General features: G+C 33.5%; 1 protein-coding gene and 1 long non-coding RNA gene across 3 annotated transcripts; one reads left to right on the forward strand and one right to left on the reverse strand.

Moving 5' to 3' along the window:
• The first annotated feature begins 4892 nt into the window (after window positions 1–4892).
• LOC125208376 lies at window positions 4893–8591 on the forward strand. Of its 2 annotated transcripts, none has more exons than XR_007174100.1 (5): window positions 4893–4925; window positions 5361–5811; window positions 6997–7079; window positions 8146–8196; window positions 8357–8591. It is a non-coding gene; the product is annotated as an uncharacterized LOC125208376 (long non-coding RNA). The 2 variants fall into 2 exon arrangements; XR_007174101.1 differs by lacking the exon at window positions 4893–4925 and adding an exon at window positions 4939–5067.
• Window positions 8592–17785: 9194 nt separating this feature from the next.
• LOC125207657 (protein indeterminate-domain 11-like) lies at window positions 17786–20944 on the reverse strand. Its single transcript, XM_048107091.1, has 3 exons — window positions 20263–20944; window positions 19755–20154; window positions 17786–18750 (listed from the first exon to the last, which is right to left on the reverse strand). The coding sequence occupies exons 1-3, from the start codon at window positions 20432–20434 to the stop codon at window positions 17901–17903; spliced, it is 1422 nt and encodes a 473-aa protein (XP_047963048.1). The 5' UTR covers window positions 20435–20944; the 3' UTR covers window positions 17786–17900.
• Window positions 20945–21390: the final 446 nt, after the last annotated feature.

Raw genomic sequence — 21390 nt, forward strand, 5'->3', positions numbered from 1 at the left:
TGTTGTGTATTAAAAATGTCAATACGATGACATTAAAATGTGAATACGGTGACAGTTTAATGTCATTGTGTTGACCTTTTTAATACACTGCGTTGATGAGTTAACAAGTTAGCAACTTAAGAAAAGTTAACAATTGATCACTCTCCCAACTACTAAATTTTATATTTTACAAATTTCACAATAATAGTGCAAAATGCTCTACTTTAAATGGATGGGATGGATAGAGTAAATTTTATTTATGTGGATAACAGATTATTCAGAATAGTTTAAGATGTATTTAAATTATAAAATTTACTATTGTGTTTTAAATATTATAAATACTCACAAAAGTGTAATTATACATACATCTAGACACGAAGATCGTATGGGATTTTGAGCTACCTAACCATTCCTCACTCTCTCTCTACTTGCAGAAACCACAATTCAACAAAATTTGCAGCAAAATTTGAGGTAATTGAACTTTTTCTTCACTTTTTTTTTTTGGTTTTCGAGGAGATCGACTGTCTGATTAGATCTGCCTTTAAGTTTTGCTCAGCATGTAGCCGAACTGTTCGTAGATTTGTCGCTTTGATCTTTTGCGCCTTTTTTTTAATAGTTAAACTGCATACCGTCTTCACTTACATTTTAAATCTATGTTGAAAATAAAGTGTTGTTGCTGCAATAATGTTGAAGAGAAGATGATCGTTTTGCTTTGCATAATGTTTGTGTAGACATTGAAATAAAATGAGATTCATAGATCTGTCGCGGTTTTGATGTTAAAAATCTATTGATCTTTATATGAAATTTAAATCGCTGTTGAAAATGTAGTGTGTTTGTGTAGAAGGGATTTTGTGGTAACATTGTGGTGATGGCGTCGTTAGAGAGATTTTAAATTTCTGCTGAAAATGAAGGTTATTTGGTTAGTTTGCCCAGCATGTAGCCAAACTGTTTGTAGATTTGTCTCTATGATCTCTCACTTTCTCTGTTTGTTAATACTGTTTGTGTTAGTGCTGTATTTTAAATTTGTGTTGAAAATGTAGTGTTTATGCTTTAATAGGAAAAGGTATATGTTTGCGATAACATTGTGGTAATGGTGCAGGCTAATGGCAATCTTCTGCAAGTTTAGTGTCGTTGGTGACGTCGTTATTCCTAACTATATCATCGTCGTTAGAGAGATTTTAAATTTCTGCTGAAAATGAAGGTTATTTGGTTAGTTTGCCCAGCATGTAGCCAAACTGTTTGTAGATTTGTCTCTATGATATCTCCCTTTCTCTGTTTGTTAATACTGTTTGTGTTTGTGCTGTATTTTAAATTTGTGTTGAAAATGTAGTGTTTATGCTTTAATAGGAAAAGGTATATGTTTGCGATAACATTGTGGTAATGGTGCAGGCTAATGGCAATCTTCTGCAAGTTTAGTGTCGTTGGTGACGTCGTTATTCCTAACTATATCATCGTCGTTAGAGAGATTTTAAATTTCTGCTGAAAATGAAGGTTATTTGGTTAGTTTGCCCAGCATGTAGCCAAACTGTTTGTAGATTTGTCTCTATGATATCTCCCTTTCTCTGTTTGTTAATACTGTTTGTGTTTGTATTTTAAATCTGTGTTGAAAATGCAGTGTTTGTGCTTTAATAGGAAAAGGTATATGTTTGTGATAACATTGTGGTAATGGTGCAGGCTAATGGCAATCTTCTGCAAGTTTAGTGTCGTTGGTGACGTCGTTATTCCTAACTATATCATCGTCGTTAGAGAGATTTTAAATTTCTGCTGAAAATGAAGGTTATTTGGTTAGTTTGCCCAGCATGTAGCCAAACTGTTTGTAGATTTGTCTCTATGATATCTCCCTTTCTCTGTTTGTTAATACTGTTTGTGTTTGTATTTTAAATCTGTGTTGAAAATGCAGTGTTTGTGCTTTAATAGGAAAAGGTATATGTTTGTGATAACATTGTGGTAATGGTGCAGGCTAATGGCAATCTTCTGCAAGTTTAGTGTCGTTGGTGGCGTCGTTATTCCAAACTATCTCAGGCCAATTGTGGCTTTGTCTGGAGCTTCCGTGTATTCATTCTATTCGTATTCACGTGATATGAATAAAACGTATGGTGTGAAACTTTCGGAGAGGTTTGGCGAGGTTTATGACTGGAAGTGTGACGTTGATGGCTGGATCCATAGCGTATGACTTGTATGCCACTAATAAGGACCTTGCGAGGATTAGAGACATGGATAAGACGGATTTTGTGAAGATGATGACAGCCAGGAGGTTTCCGATCTATTATAAAACGACTGTCGCTGGATCAATGATTGCGTGGTCTGGAGCAGCCGGAGTAATGATGCTAACAATCGTTGAACTGGACTCCTTTCATAAGAAGACAGTCATGGAGGACAACTCTGCCAATCCCTCTGTTTGAGAATGGTAAACTCTCTCCACTTTTCTTCTTTACTCATTCTACTCTGTTGTTTTCAATCTCCCTTGCTCTCTTTTTCCCACCTCAAATTGTGTTGTTGATTGTTAAGCAAGCTTTTTGAATTGGAAATATAGAATATCTCAACCATTCAATGGGCAAATATATTTATGTTGTGTCAATGTTTCCAATGTTTTTGAACAAATTCTGTTTCCAATGTGTTTGATTACTTTGAGTCATTCATTCTTATCCTTTGTAAACTCAAGCCTGTTGTGATATAGGATTGAATAGAAGAGGAGTGGCATGGATAGTGAAGATGGAAGCTCTTAGAAAGCAAGGTTGGGACTACTATCTTAGTAAAAAAAAAAACGAGTGTCGTGTTATATTTGCGTTATTGTTTGGTATTTTGTAAATCTTAATCGATGATGCACTTAGTATCTTTTATTTCGTATTGCTACTCATATTTGTGTTTGTGTAAGGGTCTATCAGATTGAGAATAGGAAATATTTATGGAAAACGAATGTCATGTGCATTGGATATTTCTTTTCTCAAAATCACTAAATTTAATTTTTGTGATCTATACTTAAATTCGTATCATGCAATATATCATTATTATCATTTGTATATGAACCCGAGTTGTCGACTCTTTTTCTTCTATTTCTATATTCTTTTTCTTCAAATTTTCATATGAATATATACTACTAGTATATATATATATGTTTTTTTTAAGTAAATGGATTGGGCCTATTTATTCATTTTTGGTTACATTTAAACAAAGTGCCTCTTTGTGTACTTAATCATATTCCTTGTGCATAATATCTGTAATTAATTTTTTCTCAATCGGCTATTTAGGTCAATCAAAATACATACTACTATAATTTTGTAATTTAAAACTGCTTAATCATATCCCAAAATTGTTTTAAATACATAAATCGAATGAGCCAAAATTCAGTCCCAACTTTTCCCTATTTTCTGGTCCAGAAAGTCAATATATTGGGCTTTAACTTACAGCCCATTAAACAGACCCAAAACCCGTTCTCTTAGTTTATTTGATTTAATTCCAATTTAATTCAAACTTTTTACTTCCTTTGTTTTTTGTGGAGATCGACTTTTATTAGATCTGCCTCTAATTTTTTTGTTAATTAATACTAAAGTTATAATGGAGTGACACAATTAATGGGAATAATCTAAATTGGAGATCTACTTTGAATTAGAAACTCGACCAGTCTCTTTCTCTTAAATTTCCAGTTAAAGTAACATGTTTCAAAATCACAAAAAGGTAGTGTAAAAACAACCCGAAAAAGCACTCATTAGCTAGTACAGTAAAAATGTAGTTACATAAAAATTAGGAAGCGGTTGTATTTATAGAAATTAATTAATAAAATAAAAAAATGGAACCGCGCCCGCCGCGCTGCTGCCGCCACATATGCGGCGCCCTCCGTTCCTACAATTGACTGCCGGAGCAGCAATTGACCGCCGGAGAAGCCGCGGCGGACCTATAGTGGCCACTCTAAGATGAATACAAGATGTCAAAGTTTAAATACACTAGCGGGCTATTAAAATTTAATAGTTTAGGATGTACTAGTACTTTATCCGTCCCAGATTAATTCAACTTCACACTCCACTAATTTATTATAATTACTACTCCCTCCATCCCCGAATAAGAGTTACTAATTTCTATTTTGGTCCATCTCCAATTAAGAGTAGCACTCCACTTTTAGCATAAATAGTAAGTAGGTCTCACATTCCACTAACTTATTTCACTCACATTTCATTATAAAACCAATATAAAAAAGTAAACATTGATATTATGTGAGTGTAAATTTGTCTTTTTATACATTAATAAACAAGCTAGTCTTTTATGGGTACATAACCTTTTTTGAAGTGAAAGATGAGTCCCATTGACTTTTCAAACCTAATTCAAACCTAATTCCACCGTCCCGCTTTAGCAGTCCCATTGACTTTTCTGCGGAGGAAGTATGTTTTATTAAACCTAATTCCAAATTCAATGGGACTACATTATTAAACCTAAAACCAAATTCAAACCTAATTCCACTAACTTTTTCAACCAAATTTTCTTTACATTTCTTAAAACCCGTGGCCGGTCAAAGTGCTACTCCTAATAGAGGACGGATGAAGTATATTTTATTATTAAACTAAAACTAATAAGAGTATATGAAATAATTTATTATAATTACTATACTTTATTATTAAACTAATAAGAGTATATGAAATAGAACTCATATTCTACTAATTTAAAATCAATCCACTTTTCACTATATTTTTTATAAATTCGGACAAATTAAATTGACTCAATTAATAGAGGATTGAACGCATATAGGAGTATATAATGAATAATAATACAAGTAAATCATATAGACCAGCAAATCGAATGGGATTTTGACCAACCTAGTTAATTTCTTTCTACTAGCAGAAACTACAATCTCTGCCGTACACGTGTCGCTTAAACCATCCAGGTCGAGTTAGATTAAAACAGATTTCCAAATAAATCTCTCTCAGAATTATACAGAATCAACCAAATACATCGAGGTAACAACACTAACACCGTCTTCTTCGATTCTTCAAACTGTCGCCATGTTCTTTGTTTATGCAATTTCATTCCGATTTCATTCAATGTTTTCTGCACTTTCTTTTGTTTTTCTCGGAGATCGCCTTTTTTATTAGAACTGCGGTTAGATTAATGTAGCCAAACTGTTTGTAGATTTGTCACTTTGATGCCTCTTTCTCTGTTTGTGTTTTTGTACTGTATATTTTAATTTCATGCCGTTTTGGAGGAGTTGTGTTTTTTGTCAATACTGTTTGTGTGCACGCTGTGAATTTATGGACGAGTATCAATTTAATTCTATACTTTCTTTTGCCAATGCTGTCTCTGTTAAAAATGTAGTAGTGTCTTTTACTGCAATAGGAAAAAAGTGTTTGTTTGTGTAGAGGAAGGGATTTTGTGATAACATTGTTTTAGTGCAGGCAGTGAATTGTAATGACATTTTTTGTTGGTGGCGTTGCTATTCCAAAGTATATCATGACCCTCACGGCTGTGACTGGATGTGCTGGGTGTTTATGCTATTGCTACTCACATGAAATGAATTCAAAGTATGGTGTGAAACTTCCGGATAGGTTGACGAGGCTTATGACTGGAACTGGGACGTTGGTGGCTGGATTCACAGTTTGTGACATTTATGGCATAAATATGTGCCTTGAGAGGGTGAGAGACATGGATAAGAAGGAGTTTGCAAAGATGAAAGCTGGGAAGTTTCCAAAGTGGTTTATAGCATCTATCGCTGGACCAATGATTTTGGGGGCTGGTGCAGGCGCAATGGCGACGGCAACGGGCTATGAAATGTACTCATTTCATAAGGACTTTATGAAGAATAGAGCCATGGAGGGCTACTCTGCCAATCCCTATGTTTTGACACCGGTATTGAGTTTAAACTCTTCCCACTTTTCTTCTTTTCTCATTCTACACATTTAATCCATCTTGCTGTTTATATTACAAAACACTATCTTTTTCCTAACTTAAATCTTTGTTTTTGTTTGTTAAGCAAGCTTTTGGTGATCATGAAACATCTCCAAATTTGAATTGGAAATATAGAATATCTCAACCATTCACTTTCACAATAAGAAAAAAGAAACCTTTTTGGTTAGCTCACTTGAACAGATCAATGTCATAGATAGATTGTTGTAGTACTATTTTAAAGCTAAATTGTTGTTTAGATTGAGATAAATTTGCTGATTATGAAATAGGGTTATTTCAATCTTTGTAATTTTTGCTGATTGTAATATTTTGTCTAGTAACAAAGATCTGTTCAAGCAGATTAAAAAGCTCCTTCAGTGTGTGTTGTATTTAAATATTGGTTGACAATTGCTACTGAATTTTGGGGCTTGCTGGAAAATATGGTTTTTTTTTTGTTCTATTTATACTGTTTGCCGTTTGGATAGAGTAGATGAACTTGCAATTTTATCACCACCATCGTCGGTTTCCAGCAGCTCTAGACTAGAGTTTCTTCTATTCGAGTAAGCAAGTCCCTTACACCTCTAATTTGTATAATATCTTCTTTAAATCAGGTTAGGGTTCATAAAAAGCTTTTCCCCCCAAATTAAAATCTAAGCATATTATGTAAAAGACTAAGTTTCTTAAGGTTATTTCAATTCCTTGAAATAGGTGGAGTGATGAATTAGAATGAAAAGTTTATTTTGGAAGTGTAGGAAAAACCTAGGATTCTTCTTTTAGTAGGGAAATTTGTCATGCTTTCTGTTTAGTTCTAAAAGGTTTATCTTTTTAACATAATTTACACCTTAACAAAGAGGAATGTGTATTAACGGTATGGTGAAGTTTGAGACAGCTTATAGTCGTAAACTTAAGGTAGAATTTCAGAATTTTTACACAATTCTTATATTAAATCTGTTCCCTGTGATTAGATATGCACTTTTTGAAATATTTATCATAAACTGATGCCTAAGTGGGTGAAAAATAGTGAATTTCTATGATATGATATCTTTGCTGGCTATGTATGTTACAGTTAAAGGTGACTTACAGCGGACTTGTTTTATGATTAAGTTATTTTCTTAGTGTTGATCTTGATAAAAATATATACATTGAAAGGTAATCATGGCCCCGAGAGATAGCACAGACAAAAGAGATTGGGAACGAGTAAAGTGAACCAGCAAGATATTTTGGATTTTGAGGTAGTATATTCTATATTAAGTCTTATTACCTGAATTAAGTCTGCATGATTGCATATATAACATTGTGTGTTAATCGGTGATACAATATCTGATTTGCATATGCTGCTTGACGTGAATTATGTGAATTCTGGATATGTGATGGTATTGATAGAGTTGGAATTGAATCTGGAATTGATTATGATAAATTGATATGATATGGTATGGTGAGAAATTTATGATGTGTTATGATAGATATTATCGGAAATAAGATTGATATGAAAATAAGTTTACTCAAGATTGTGTTTATGCCCCATGCTTGAGTGTCTTATGTGGGTACAATTGGCATGCCATAGGACAGCAGCGCTGCTTTTTCTGTGATCTCTTGTCTTCTGGATATCCGAAGCGAGGATCGTTTATCTGATCTGTCTGATTATCTGTCTGCACCCTATATGGGTGGTCTGTGCGCGTCTGAATCTGATTATGTTTCTTATTTGGTCCACGTACCCTAGTATGGGTTGATATTTGAATGAGATTGTGATGTATTTTTTTCGGTTTAATCCAATGATTGGTATGGTTAGCTGAAATCTTTATTTTGTATTATGTCTTATGTATTTTATGAATGCATATGTGATTACTGATTACGTGATAAATTCATTGAGATCAATGGCGACTATATGAATGTCGAATTTAAATGGTTGTTGGTGTTGGTAAAGAATAAATCTGTATAGATCTGGTAAGTATAGATGTGCTGAAACTATGTGAGTGATGACATGTATACAATAACTGCATATTTCTGGATATTTTAATGAATTGATATATGATTATGGCTTCGGTAAGTCCCAGAAAATCAAGAGAGGACGATATAAAGGTTAGATATATTGTTGTTTGTTTTATTTTTATTTTTTTTAAATTAAGCATATATATATATGGATATAAGGATGTTGATTCTGGAGAGAAATATTCATGGTAATAAATTTTATAATTATATAGGTTGCATAACATTTACTTAACCTCCGAAAATTATGCTCTAATGTTGTGCATACTACAGGGCTTATTGAAGCTCACTCATTTCTTTTTCCCCCTGCAGATTAGAGGACGTCATAGGTCACTAGCCCGCCTTTAGTGTTTGGAAAATCGGGTAAGGGGTGTTACAAAATCTGCTTGTGTAGTTTTCATTTTCATTTGAGTACTCTGATTCATAAAGTTTGACTTGTTTGACTGCCTTATCCTTCGTAATTGCAATCGTATGTTTTTTTTATCATTCAGAGACTGAGAGTAACCGCTGTTGTGATATATAGGATTGAAAAGAAGACGAGTGGCATGGATGGAAAAGATGGCAGCTCTTTGAAAGCAATGTTAGGTTTATTCTCTTAGTAAAAGAAGACACTGTCGTGTTTTGTTTGCATTATTGTTCGGTATTTTGTAGTGAATTTTAATCAACGGATAAGACACACTGCATCTTTGTTTTGTTTTGCTACTCGTGCTTGTGATTGACAACGGGAAATTATGGAAAATTGTCTCCATTTGTCGTAATTTCTTACTCCATGCTCTTTCCATACTTCATATCCTCTGCTATGCTACATCTTTATAGTCACTACATCTTGGTCAAAGAAAAAGGGTAATTTTGAAAAACATTGATAATATAAGAGCTACTCACAAGGCATGAACTTGCAGTTTTATGTGATGGATACGACTCTGCCAATTCCTACTCTGTTTGAGAATGTTATTGAGTTTTTCTTGCTACGTACTCCTTTCGTTCCATTGTAGTTTAGTCGTTTTTCCATTGTGGACGTTCCACCGTATTCCAGTTGTTTCCATAAAGATGGATTAATAGAAAGAGTAAAGGCCAAATGTGGTCCTAAATATATTAATTTTGATATAATTAAAAATATTAATTAAAATGGTTAATTTTGGTCAAAACCTGCTTAAATGCCATTGACCGTTGTTTTAGACGGTTCTGTCAATTTAGGACCGTTTTCGACCCGAGTTCATTTGTGAGGGACCAAATAAACAAAAAAGATAATGTTCAGGATCAAATTGATAAAACGACCATATGTTTGGTGACCACATTTGGCATTTACTCTTAATAGAAAGAGAAGTGTTAGGTAACCATTTTCTCATATATGTTTGCTTTGGATTATGTTTGTTTATAATTAGTTGAGATTTTGTAAAAAAATAATGACATTTAATCACAAGTTATGCCATTTCTTAATGTTATTTAAAAGCCTCTCCGTTTAATAAAAATAGGAGTATATGGTTAAATTTAAACAATTATCGAAAACTTATAACGATTCCTTTGAAACTTTTGCCAAAACTTGAATGAATCAATCGAAAACTTTATAAAGATTGAAGCATTCTTGAATAACGGAAGAAAATTTAACGATTTTCCAAATGATAAAAAAAAAAAAAAAAAAATCTCAATAGGGTAGTGATAAAATGCAACATATATATTGTACAAACTCAAAACTCCTCTACACAGCTTTCAACACGTTTCAATACAATATCAACACAAACATTGTAAAATTTCAAAATATTAATGTCAACACAGTATCAACACAACATCAATCATTGACTACCATTGAAATTCAGTTGACATTTTCCCGTTGATGCTTTTTTGTGATCTGTTGACACATTTTCCAATGGTCCAGATCATAGTTAGTTTTGAGTTTATATAATATTTGGAGTTTTCATTTGATCACATCTCATTCTGAATATTTATTTTGACATTATATTGATTTTTTTTACCGTTAGCGTAAATTTTAACGACCAAGTCAAATCCATCTCAGCCGCACACGTGTCGCATGTATAATGGAGATCAAATGGGATTGATTATACCCCAAATTCAGAAACAGCAATTCGCAGGAAACTAGTTCGTCTAGGTAAAACCTTCTTCTTTGTTTATTTCTGATTTGATTCCGATTCAATTCTAAATTTTCTTCACTCTCTTCTGTATTCCAGATCTACTCCTTTTGTCAGATCTGTCTGTCAGTTTCTCAGTATTTTGCCTCAACATGTAGCCAAACTGTTTGTAGAATTGTCACAACAGTCTCTCTCTTTGGTTGTGTTTTTTTTAATACTATGAAAATTCAATTCCGTTATTAGGAGATCTTGAATTTGCATTATGTTTGTTGCAGGCTGAGAGAATCATAATGAAATTGGAGATTATTTATGTTCGTTTCAGGGAACACTGCGTTGCCATTCCAACCGAGCTCATGCGATGTTTGGCTTTGACTGGATTCTCGGCCTGTTCATCGTATGGTTTATCGTGTCAGATGAAATCAAACTCCAATAAGAAACTTTCAAAGGCAATGGCGATGTTTTTAACTGCAAGTGTGATTGTTGGTGCTGGACAAACAGCCTATCATCTCTACCACTTTAATAGAGACTTTGCGAAGACGAAAGCTGAAGCTGAAAAAATCGATGTCTCGGAATGAGATAGTGATTTCCTTGTGTTGTTTTTCCAAATTTTGATTTCATTTCAGTCGCAAAGTGTGAATGATTGTTTTCCAATCGGTTTTCATTATTGAATGGGTGATTTATATAATTGGGTGAAAACAAAAATGTAGTAGTAGTAGTAAAAAATACCAAAATTGTGGTGAAAATATTAAGGGGTAATTTAGTGAATTAAAAATATTATGAGAGAAATAATAAATTAAAGGAAGAGAAAATGCATAAAACTCAAAAATCCCTTGTTCCGAATAATTCGCATGCCACGGTCCCATTTTCCAAAAGGTCAGCGAATTTAATCCTAAATTTCGAAAGACCTGCGAATTGAAATCATTTTTCTAAAATCTCTCTAACAAATACTACTATACAACTTACGTTTTAAAGAATATAGAGTAGGTATGGGGATTTAGTTCAAGAGTTTGAGTCCAAGAATAACCACTGTGGTAAGCCGCCGCAAGGGGCGGTGCCCAAGTACGCAGCGACGCGACGCGGCAGTGAAAACATGTTTTTATTTATTTATTTTATTTTCTTAATTTATTCTGTGATAATTAGGCGGAAGTGTTTTTGGGGATGTGCTGACGTGGTGAAAGTGTTTATTTGGGATGTGGCCGGGCTGTTCCATTTTAATAAACCACAATGCCATATCTTGATGGTAATTTTTTTTACCAAAAATCCTGTGATTCGTTTTATTAGGATCATTTTAACAAGAAGGGTTTGATAAACCAACTCTCCACCAAATTTCGCAGAAACACAAATTCACCAAAACTAGTTCCACGAGGTAAAACCTTCTTCTTTGTTTATTTTCGATTTGATTCCGATTCAATTCTAAGTTTTCTTCACTCTCTTCTGTATTCCACGGAGATCGACTCCTTTGATCAGATCTGCGTTTCAGTTCCTCATTATTTTGCATCAACATGTATCCAAACTGTTTGTAGAATTGTCACAATAGTCTCTCTCTTTGTTTGTGTTTTTTTTTTTTTGAATCCTTATGAAAATTCAATACCGTTATTACGAGGTTATGCGGGATTTGCATTATGTTTTTGCAGGCTGTGATGAATCATATTGAAACCTATTATCAGATCTGCCTTTAATTTTTCGTGATTTTGCCACAACATGTAGCATGTAGCCAAACTGGCTCAATAGTCTCTTTCTTTGTTTGTAGAATTGTCACAATAGTCTCTCTCTTTGTTTGTGTTTTTCTTAGGGTTTTTGAGCTCTTTTCAGATCTAATTCCGCTCTTGTGATCCAGGTTTTCCCATGAACTATGAGGATTTATTTTTAAAACCACGAAATTTCACAACTTGAACCGAATAACTTGCATTTCGACCGAATAGCATATTTCTTCAAAATGTTAAAGTTAATGTATGTTTTATTGAAAAGTTGTCATTGTTACTTAATAATTGTGGCTGTATGTATTATTGTGTCAAATGGATCCAAATAATCAATTTAGTGACAAATAGGATTAAAATTGACATGTAGACAACCTGGGTTCGTCGTTGACCCGCCGGGGGAAAATCCCAACGAAATGAAAGTTAGTGGTTTAAAAAACAAATCTACATGGGAAAAACCGGAATTCCGGGAAAGGTTTTGGTTTAAAAAACCAAAAACCCTTTTTTTAATACTATGAAATTCAATAATTATCTGGGACGGAGGGAGTAGTTTGCTATCTAAATTGGGGATTCTAGTTAAATTGGAAATTCAACCGCTCTCTTTCTACGTATTCTAAAATGCAACATCTTACATTTCCAATTAAAGTAACATGTTTCAAAATCACAAAAAGTTTGTGTAACAACCACCACTTATTGACATTAGTCACATAACACATTCAACATAAACACTTGATATTATTCGAATTTTCTAAAAAATGCTATTGATGTTATTAATTTCAAAATTACAAAGTTTGATATGTTATTTTATCCATTTATTTAAAGTCATGGTAATTGGTAATAATGAATAAATTAATTAATCAATTTCTTTTTAAGCAAAACAACACTACTATTCTCTATAACTACGATTCTTTCTTTTGTTTTAATCTTATTTTACTTTTCGATTTTATTTTCTTAAATATCTTTATGAAAGAAGTTGATACGGAGAGAGTAATATATAAATGGTTTTACCAAATCCATATCATGAATGTCTTTTTTTAAATATACTCTATAAACATATCTCTCCCAAAATTTACAAAAAAATAAAAATAAAATATACTCTTTCTATCCACCCCAAAGAAATATATAATTGATAGACTTAATGAGTTTAAAGCAAAATCAGGTAATTACGATAATTTTCCTAGATTTCGAAAAGAAGTGATTAGTTGAAACGTGATATATACATAGTTTTACCAAATCAAAAACTATATGACCCTTTTTTCGGGTTATACTCTTTAAATAAACTCCATATATCCCCAAAAATCTATCTCAGCCGTACACGTGTCGCTTCTTATACCATGCAAATCGTGTGAGATTATAACAGATTTTCACCAACCATTATACATACTCCACATCTCTGTATTTCTCTCTACAAAATTCTGCAGAAACAACAAATCAACCAATTTTGCAACAAATCGAGGCAAGTCTCCATGTTCTTCGTATATTTTATTTGATTCCGACTCCGATTTAATGCAAAATTTGATTCCGACTTTCTTTTTTATCAGTTTTTCATTATTTTGCCTCAACGTGTAGCCAAAATGTTTGTAGAATTGTCACAATAGGCTCTCTCTTTGATTGTGTTTTTTCTTAAATATGAAAATTCAATATCGTTATTAGGAGATCTTGAATTTGCATTATGTTTTTTGCAGATCGTAATGGAAAACTGTTTTCGTGATTTTGACTGAACATGTAGCCAAACTGTTTGTAGAATTGTCACAATAGTCTCTATGTTTGTTTTTTTTTAATATTAATTTTGAATCTATATAGTTTGCCGCTAGCCGAACGCGAGTCAGGGGGTTAGTGTACATAACTTTGTAATCCGAAAACAATCAATACATCGTTCTCTGTTTTGCTGTGGACGTAGCCAACACAACGTTGGTGAACCTCGTAAATTTTGTGTCTCTTTACGTTTCCGTTTATCTCACGATTACGCAATTGCTCTATTATGTCACAACAAAAATTCAATACCGTTATTAGGAGATCTTGAATTTGCATTATGTTTTTTGCAGGCTGTGAGAATCATAATGAAACCCGTTTTCATTCCACCCGAGGTTGCGGCAGCTGTGGTTTTGACCGGAGCGCTGGCTTGCGGATCTTATGGTGTGTGTAATCAATTATCTCGTTTTATGAAATCAAACTACAATAAGGAAACTCCCAAAGGCAGTGCCCATGTTTTTTACTGCAACTGTGATTGTTATGGCTGGAGAAACGGCCCATCTTCAACACCGCTATAATAGAGTCCTTGCGTTGGGTAAAGCCATAGCTGAAGAAAATCGAAGGCTCCGAAGGCTCCGAAAGAGAGGGTGATTTCATTCTGTTGTTTTTTTTTTTTTTTCCTTTTTAGTTGCTAGGGTTTGATTGTGTGAAAGATTGTTTTGCAATCGGTTCTCGTTTCAAGAAAGTAGAGTTTTTCTTTTTAATTCTCAAGTGGTTTGATCATCTTTGCAAGTCAATTGAGTTGGCAATCTCCTTTCTTGCTGTTTATAATCACAAAATATGTGTTTTAATCTTGGTTGTAGTTTGTTAAGCAAGGTCTATTCGAATACTCTAAAAATTATCGTTTACTTCACTAATTTTACAAATTTCTAATATTTGGTTTATTATGTCACCCATTCATTTGACGTTAATTTATAAAATTAATAATAATTTACAAAAATAATGCACACGAATATACTGTATTTCTTATATAAAAAAATATGTATATACTTTCTTTGTCTCGTTATTAGTTATTTAAAGGAGTACTATTATTTTTTGGCTGTCCATTATAAGAGATAAACTTATTTTTTAGCAAATAAAATTTGTAATATTTTTACTCTTATTTTTCTACTTTATATATTCTCCTAATTATAAATTATAAATTTCATTTTCAACATGGACTGAGCTTTGAAAGTTCAATTATCGACTCCTATTACATTTATATATTCTCCTAATTATAAATTATAAATCAAATATAAAATAGTAATTCCGTTCTCAAAGGAAAATTGTTGATGTTATTATCATAAAATAAATTCCTATGGCCCAATCTATTTGGGCTGGATTCATATACTATCATAAACAACTATGGCCCAATCAATTTGGGCTGTATTCATATACTATAAACACAGTTTGGCCCAATCTATTTGGGCCGGATTTGGGCCCTGCCAAAATTTTATCAAGGCATACCACGTATATGTTAGACAAATTTAACTTATAGTTTTGAATAATAACAAGAATACTTTTGTAATATTTAGTAACAGACAATTACATATATTTTGTTGTCGAATTAATATAATTTTGAAAAGAGTTAATCTATCCACTATTAGTAAATTATGGTTTTCCTTTATTTATAAAATTGAGATACTATAAATATATAAACTTTAATGTGTTCCAAATTTAAAACCAATTTCGTTTTATTTACTAAATTTAAAATACTAATAAAATCAGTTCTCTTACTCATGCCGACGCATAAAAAGGGGTTCGGCCAATTCCACTGCCGATCCATGAGGGTCTGAATGCTTTATTAAATTCGATTTTTGCAGCCACATAAATTAATTTAACAAAATTTAGATTTAATTTTGTTATGTATATAAACTACGTTTTCGGACATAGGAATCTTGTTATAAATTTAATCTAAAGATAAAATTAAAATTGTTCACAAGCTTGCTCATTCCACAACTAGAGTTTATTTTGCTTGACAATTGGATTTGATTTCAATATAGTACAATTATTTTACTCCCTTTCATTTAAAATTTGGGGGAAAACATCAAATTACACTTACCTAAAAATTAAAAGATTCTCCGTCCATCCGTTATTAAGAGTCTCATTTCATTTGCAGCACGGATTTTAAGAAATGTAAAGAAAAGTGGGTGAAAAAAGATAGTGGAACGTGAGGACCATTTTTATATATTAGTTTTATAATAGAATAGAGTGAAATGAGTTAGTGGAAAGTGAGGTGTACCTACTATTTATAATAAAAGCGAATCAGGACTCCAAATAATGAACGGACTAAAATGGTAAACCGGAACTCGTAATAGCGGACGGAGGGAGTATTAAAATGCGTCGACATTCATTGGGTACCAATGATGTTCCCTCGTGCAACAAAATTTAGTGCCAATCAATCCATAATTAAGTGTATTTAATTAGAAAATAATTAAATGTAAAATGTATCTTAAGTTGTTAACAATAGGAAAACAATACTTACACTAGATTTTTGTATAGTGTTGTTTCTATGTAAAGTAAATGGAGATATTATAAGTATTAATAATAGACGATGAAAATATGTGACATTACGCCATTTTTCAATTACTTCTAGAATACTGTGGAAAATCAAACATATCATGCTTAAATATATTAGAATAATTAAATACAAGTGTATAAATATATATCATTAAATTTATTATGAATGGCTATAAAAATTGGATGCATATGCTACTGAATATTATAGTGACAATACATTGGGCCTAAGGTATGTCACTTTCACTCTAGCTAAGCTTGCTCCCACCTACTACATTTTGCATGTGAACCATTTTATTCTTTTTTTCTTTTTCTTTTACTATGATACCTACAAGTATTAATTTCATAATTAATTTAGCATTGCCCCATTATTAATTGAAGTTATATATTAAGATGTTTCTCCTCTAATCAAATATAAATGGACGAATTCTTAAAAGATCATAAAATTTATTCAAATTCGAACTGTTTTCCAACTTTAAAAATTAATTAGAATAACATCATATTATGAAATTTAATTTATTCTCAATAGTATATTAAAACAAAAAACACAGTCGGCGTATGATGTTTTTCGACCAAATTATGAATACGTAAGACTATTAAAAAATGAGGTGCAAACAAGGACATCTTATTGGAGGAGTATTATTAAATATGCATGATTACTATTTAATAATATCATGACAATGAAATAATTTATTTGGGTTTGACAATTTTTTAATTTTCTAGTTAGGCCAAAAATAAATAAATTTGTCGCCTCGACCAACTTCACGACAACTAACGGTCTTATATTTATTTTCTTTTTTTTAATTCACGTAATTTTCTCTACTTGACTAGCTTCAAAATATAAAACCTGGAAAATAATTAATTGTATATTTTTTAACTACATTTTTAAACTTATAAACTTTGAATAATTCCTCATTTGATAAATATGCTAGTCAAACTCGACGACTGGAAAAATATTTCTTTTTATCTTTTACTATATTCAATTCGATTTGCTTGATGTAATCGACATAAAAATCAAGATTTTTTTTTTTTTTAATTTGAAAAAACAAATTAAAGATAGTTGAGGAAGGGCAAGAAAGGGCAAAATCTTGGGATTGACTCCCAATTGTACCCAAAATCCGAGTCAAATTACATTTCCTCTCTCATCTCTCTCTGCAATCTCTTAATAAAATGTTTTCAACTTTCACATTTCAAGAATCTTTTACTCTCACCAAAGAATCCTATGCTTTTGTACTGCAAATATACTACTTCCATGATCTCTCTCTCTCTCTCTCTCTCTCTCTCTCTCTCTCTCTCTCTCTCTCTCTCTCACACACACACACACACACACACACACACACACACACACACACATATATGCACAACATGTTGACCATCTCTAGATTTGATATATACAGCTAATGTTTCACATGGTGACCTATTTTACAAGACAAGGTACAAATGGCTATGCATGTAGTACCATCTAATTAATCACATAGTATTTGACACAATGTATTTACTACTATATTTATAGTACTAGTACATTTTTTTGTTTGATATCACTAATATTCTTGCAATTACAATTTTTTATTTTTACTTAACTCTATACGTATAAAAATAGGTATGTCACCATCCCAAAAATGGGTTGATTCTCTTTGACAGACATACTATATCATTGAAGTTTTCCAATTTCATAAAATCAATTTAGGGAGGAGTGCAAGAAAAGATGGACTCATCCATGTATATATATGGTCCAAAGCATTCAATTTTAATCATATGCACATATATCCCACCTATAAATGCTTACACAAATCAGCATTCAATATTATTCCACACACAATAAATTTGAACTGCCAAATCCCCATTCTCTAATTCACTTCAATTAATGCTTTTGCAAAAGTATATATATTGATCAAAAGTAGTTGTGAGTCTTGAGACATAATATCATTTAGGATTTACCTTTTTTTATTTGGAGAGTAATAAACTAAAGAAACCATACATACATTGAACAAGATTTTCAAGACTCTAATTTTATCTCACCCCCTACACCAACAAAACTCTAACCTTGCCAAGATCTTTGAGCTTGGCTTTGATGCTCCCCACAAGTAGTAGTGATGCAATTACTCAAGCCTGCAAAGCTCAGAATGTCGCTCTGAGACAAGGGCCTCAGCCCTAGAAAATCCCTCGTCATCCCATCGTCGTGGTTTCCGCCACTAGAGGCTCCGAACCGATTGAGGGTCGCATCAAAATCCAAACTTTCGTCGACCCTCTTCGACGATGAGGACGACGAGGTGTTGTTGTTCAAGATCCCAGCAAAGGACAGATCTTCGTCTCCAAAGGCCGAGTCTTGATGGTCGAATCCGGAGGCGCTGATCATCATCATCTCGTGGAGCATGGAATGGGAATTTGGAGGAGGAGGAGGAGAAGAAAAAGGAGCAGCTTTATTGTTGGCTAATGGAGCCAAGCCATTGATGAAGTGGTGGTGTTCACGTGAGGCCAGCTTTAGCCCAAAACCAGCTGTTGTTGGGGTTGTTTCCCCAGCAGTGTGGTGGGGCCCGCTGCTTTTGGAGCCCATCTCTGTTGCTTTCTGCAGCAATGCAGTGGCTGAGATGTGTGGAGCTGGGTGGTGGAAGGGGGTGGGCCCCATGGGGGTGTTAGGGTTAGGGTTTGGGTTGTGGTGATTTTGGGGGTTTTCTTGAAAGTCTTGGAAGAGGGAGGGTTGGTTTTGGGGTGGTAGCCAAGGTGGCCTTAAGGTGAAGGTTTGGTGCTCTTTCTTGATTGGGAATGGGAGTTGGGATTGGATCTGTTGGAGATTTATGTGGTGGGAGAGTGAATTTGATGGGATGGATTTGGCACTTTCTTCTGCTAGAGCATCACAGAAGGCTCTGTGTGTGATGAAGCTGTCTCTCCTGGTGGAAGAAAGGCTTGCATGTGAGGTTTAATCAAGGGAAAGGGAAAAGGAAAACACACTTCACAGTTCACACAGTAAAAAAAATGGGACTAGCTAGTTTTGTTTTTTAATGGATGTGTGTCATGTGATTGTATGACTGTTTTCTGACTCTATTGACAGAGATTTGGGGATTGGGATTTATATAATAATGTGTGGTGTGATTAAATAAAGAAATGTGTCTGTGTATGTCTGTTTTCTGACTCTATTGACAGTGATTTGGGGATTAGGATGTTGTATAATGTGTGATTAAATGAATAAACAATCAAGCATGTCCGCATCAAATTGACTTGCTCAAGTTTGAAATTTGAAAAAAAAAACATCTATGGATTGATTAATTAGACCACCAAAAACAAGCAAATCAAATCACAGAAAATTCAAGAAAGAAAGATTCCATCCCCACATTTTAGATCAGATTGGTACCAAAATTAATCCAAATATTCACTATCTTCATTTCTTTAGAAAATAACATCATCCCTCGAATTCATCCCCATAAAACACTTCAGAAGTGATTTTAGACCACAAAACACTTCAAAAATGAACAATCAAGAAACTAAAGATCAAATATCAATTAACTTCCATTTTTCACTAAGATTAATTAACCATTCTTGAACTTGATTAATTAACTTGATCAAGATTAACTTGATTAATCAAATCACAGAAAATTCAAGAAAAAAATGATTCCATTCCCACATTTTTCAGACCACAAAACACTTCAAGAATGCTTAATCAAGAAACTAAAGATCAAATTGGAACCAAAATCCAAATACTAATCAACTTCATTTCTTTAGTTCAAGAATTGGAACTAAACAAGAACTTAGTTTCATCCCTCCATCCCCACAAAACACTTCAAAAATGACCAATCAAGAACTAATGAACAAATTTACCAAAATCAAACTAATTAACTCCATTTTCACCAAGATTAACTAAAACAATCTTGAACTTGATTATTAGCAATAACCATACCTTGAAAAAAGGGTGCCACAGTCACATCTGTATTCCCTAGTGCCACATGTTTTGGAGTGAGCTTTCCAGTCTGATTGAACAGCATACTTCTTTGAGCACTTCTCACATTTCCATTTCTTCTCCCCATGTTTTCTGCAAAAGTGTTTCTTGATTCCTGTGAGATCTCCCAACGCCCTCGATGGGTCGTGGTGGACGCAGCTCGTCTCGGGGCAGACATACACCTTTTTCCTCATCACATCTTTGCTGCTTCTCTGCTTCAGCTTCCATGGCAGATTGTGCCCTCTTCGGTGCAGCTGCAGGTTCTGGTCCCTCTGAAACCCTTTGCTGCAGATTTCACACACGAATCTGTTCGTCGCCATGAGAGTTCTCGGAGAGAGAGAGATCACTTCTGAGCCAGGGTCTGTGAGAGAAGAAAAAATGTCAAGATTTGATTTTTATGTTGAATTTTGTTGTTTGATTGGGTTGTGGAGATTTGATGAAATGGGTTGTGGAAAGATTGGATTTTTACCTGGATGGCCTGGCTGGCTTCTCTTTTTCTTTGGCGGCGGAGGTGGGGTGGTTTGTGCTGGGAAATACGGCGGAGGGTACATTTCGCCGCCGGTGGAGGAGGCGCTGGCGTCGGTGGAGGCGGTGGTGAGGTTGGAGATGTTCTCTTCTTGGGTGGCTGAGGTTTTCATCATGGTTTGATTTTTTTTTTATTTTTTTTGGTGATGAGAGAGAAAAAAATTTAATCTTGCATCATGGGAAGTGGGATGAGGACATAGATCTCTTACTAAGTTGTTGTTGGGAATAAGACAGGAGTTTTTGAGATCTGAGGACAAAAAAATACACTGACCTAGTTGAGAAAGGCTAAATTGAAGTAGGTGAAAAAAAATTGGACAAAGTGAGTGTTTTTAAGCCTCTTTTTTGGGGTTCTTGGTTGAAAGATTGAAACTTTCTCTCTCACAAAGCTTCAAAACTGCTTCTTGCCTTGATTATGGCTTCTTCTTCATCTTTGGCTTCACCCCACCAGACAACTTTTTGGTTGAAGGTTTGGCAATGGGGTTTTTCTTGTTTTTGATTTCTTGCTAAAATCAAGAAAATCCAATTATAGGCATGCATGTAAGAACAAAACAAGAGAGAGAGAGGGTCTTCTTCTTCTTCTACAAAAAAAACTCTCTTTTTGTGTGTGTTTTTATGAGAGAGAAAACACAGAGATGGTGTGGATGAGAAAGAAAGGATCACCTCAAAAAAATACACATCTCCTACGGCTAACTCTGACGTGCACTTTCTGTCTAATTTTGTTCTCTTCTCCAAAGCCAAAACCCATCAAAATCTAATCTTTTTTACACCACACTGATTCTTGCTTTTACATTATTCAAATTTTCAAAAACAAGGAAATGAAAATGATAAATTCACTTTTTTCTATTTTCACTCATATTGTAAAAAAGTGACTCAAAAGAGAGCCCACCATGATTATAAAAAGAGTTCAATATGTAGGCAAAGATGGAGACTTTCATCTTGTATAATTGTAAAAAATCCTTTTCTTGAAAGTAGATCCCTTTTATGCTTTACATAGTTTTATACAATTCTACATGATTGAGTCATTGATTAATCTATTTGGATATAGAACTCATGCCTTAAAAAGAGTTATAAT

The sequence above is a fragment of the Salvia hispanica genome, chromosome 2, assembly GCF_023119035.1.
Source record: "Salvia hispanica cultivar TCC Black 2014 chromosome 2, UniMelb_Shisp_WGS_1.0, whole genome shotgun sequence".
In the NCBI taxonomy this organism is placed as follows: Eukaryota; Viridiplantae; Streptophyta; class Magnoliopsida; order Lamiales; family Lamiaceae; genus Salvia; species Salvia hispanica.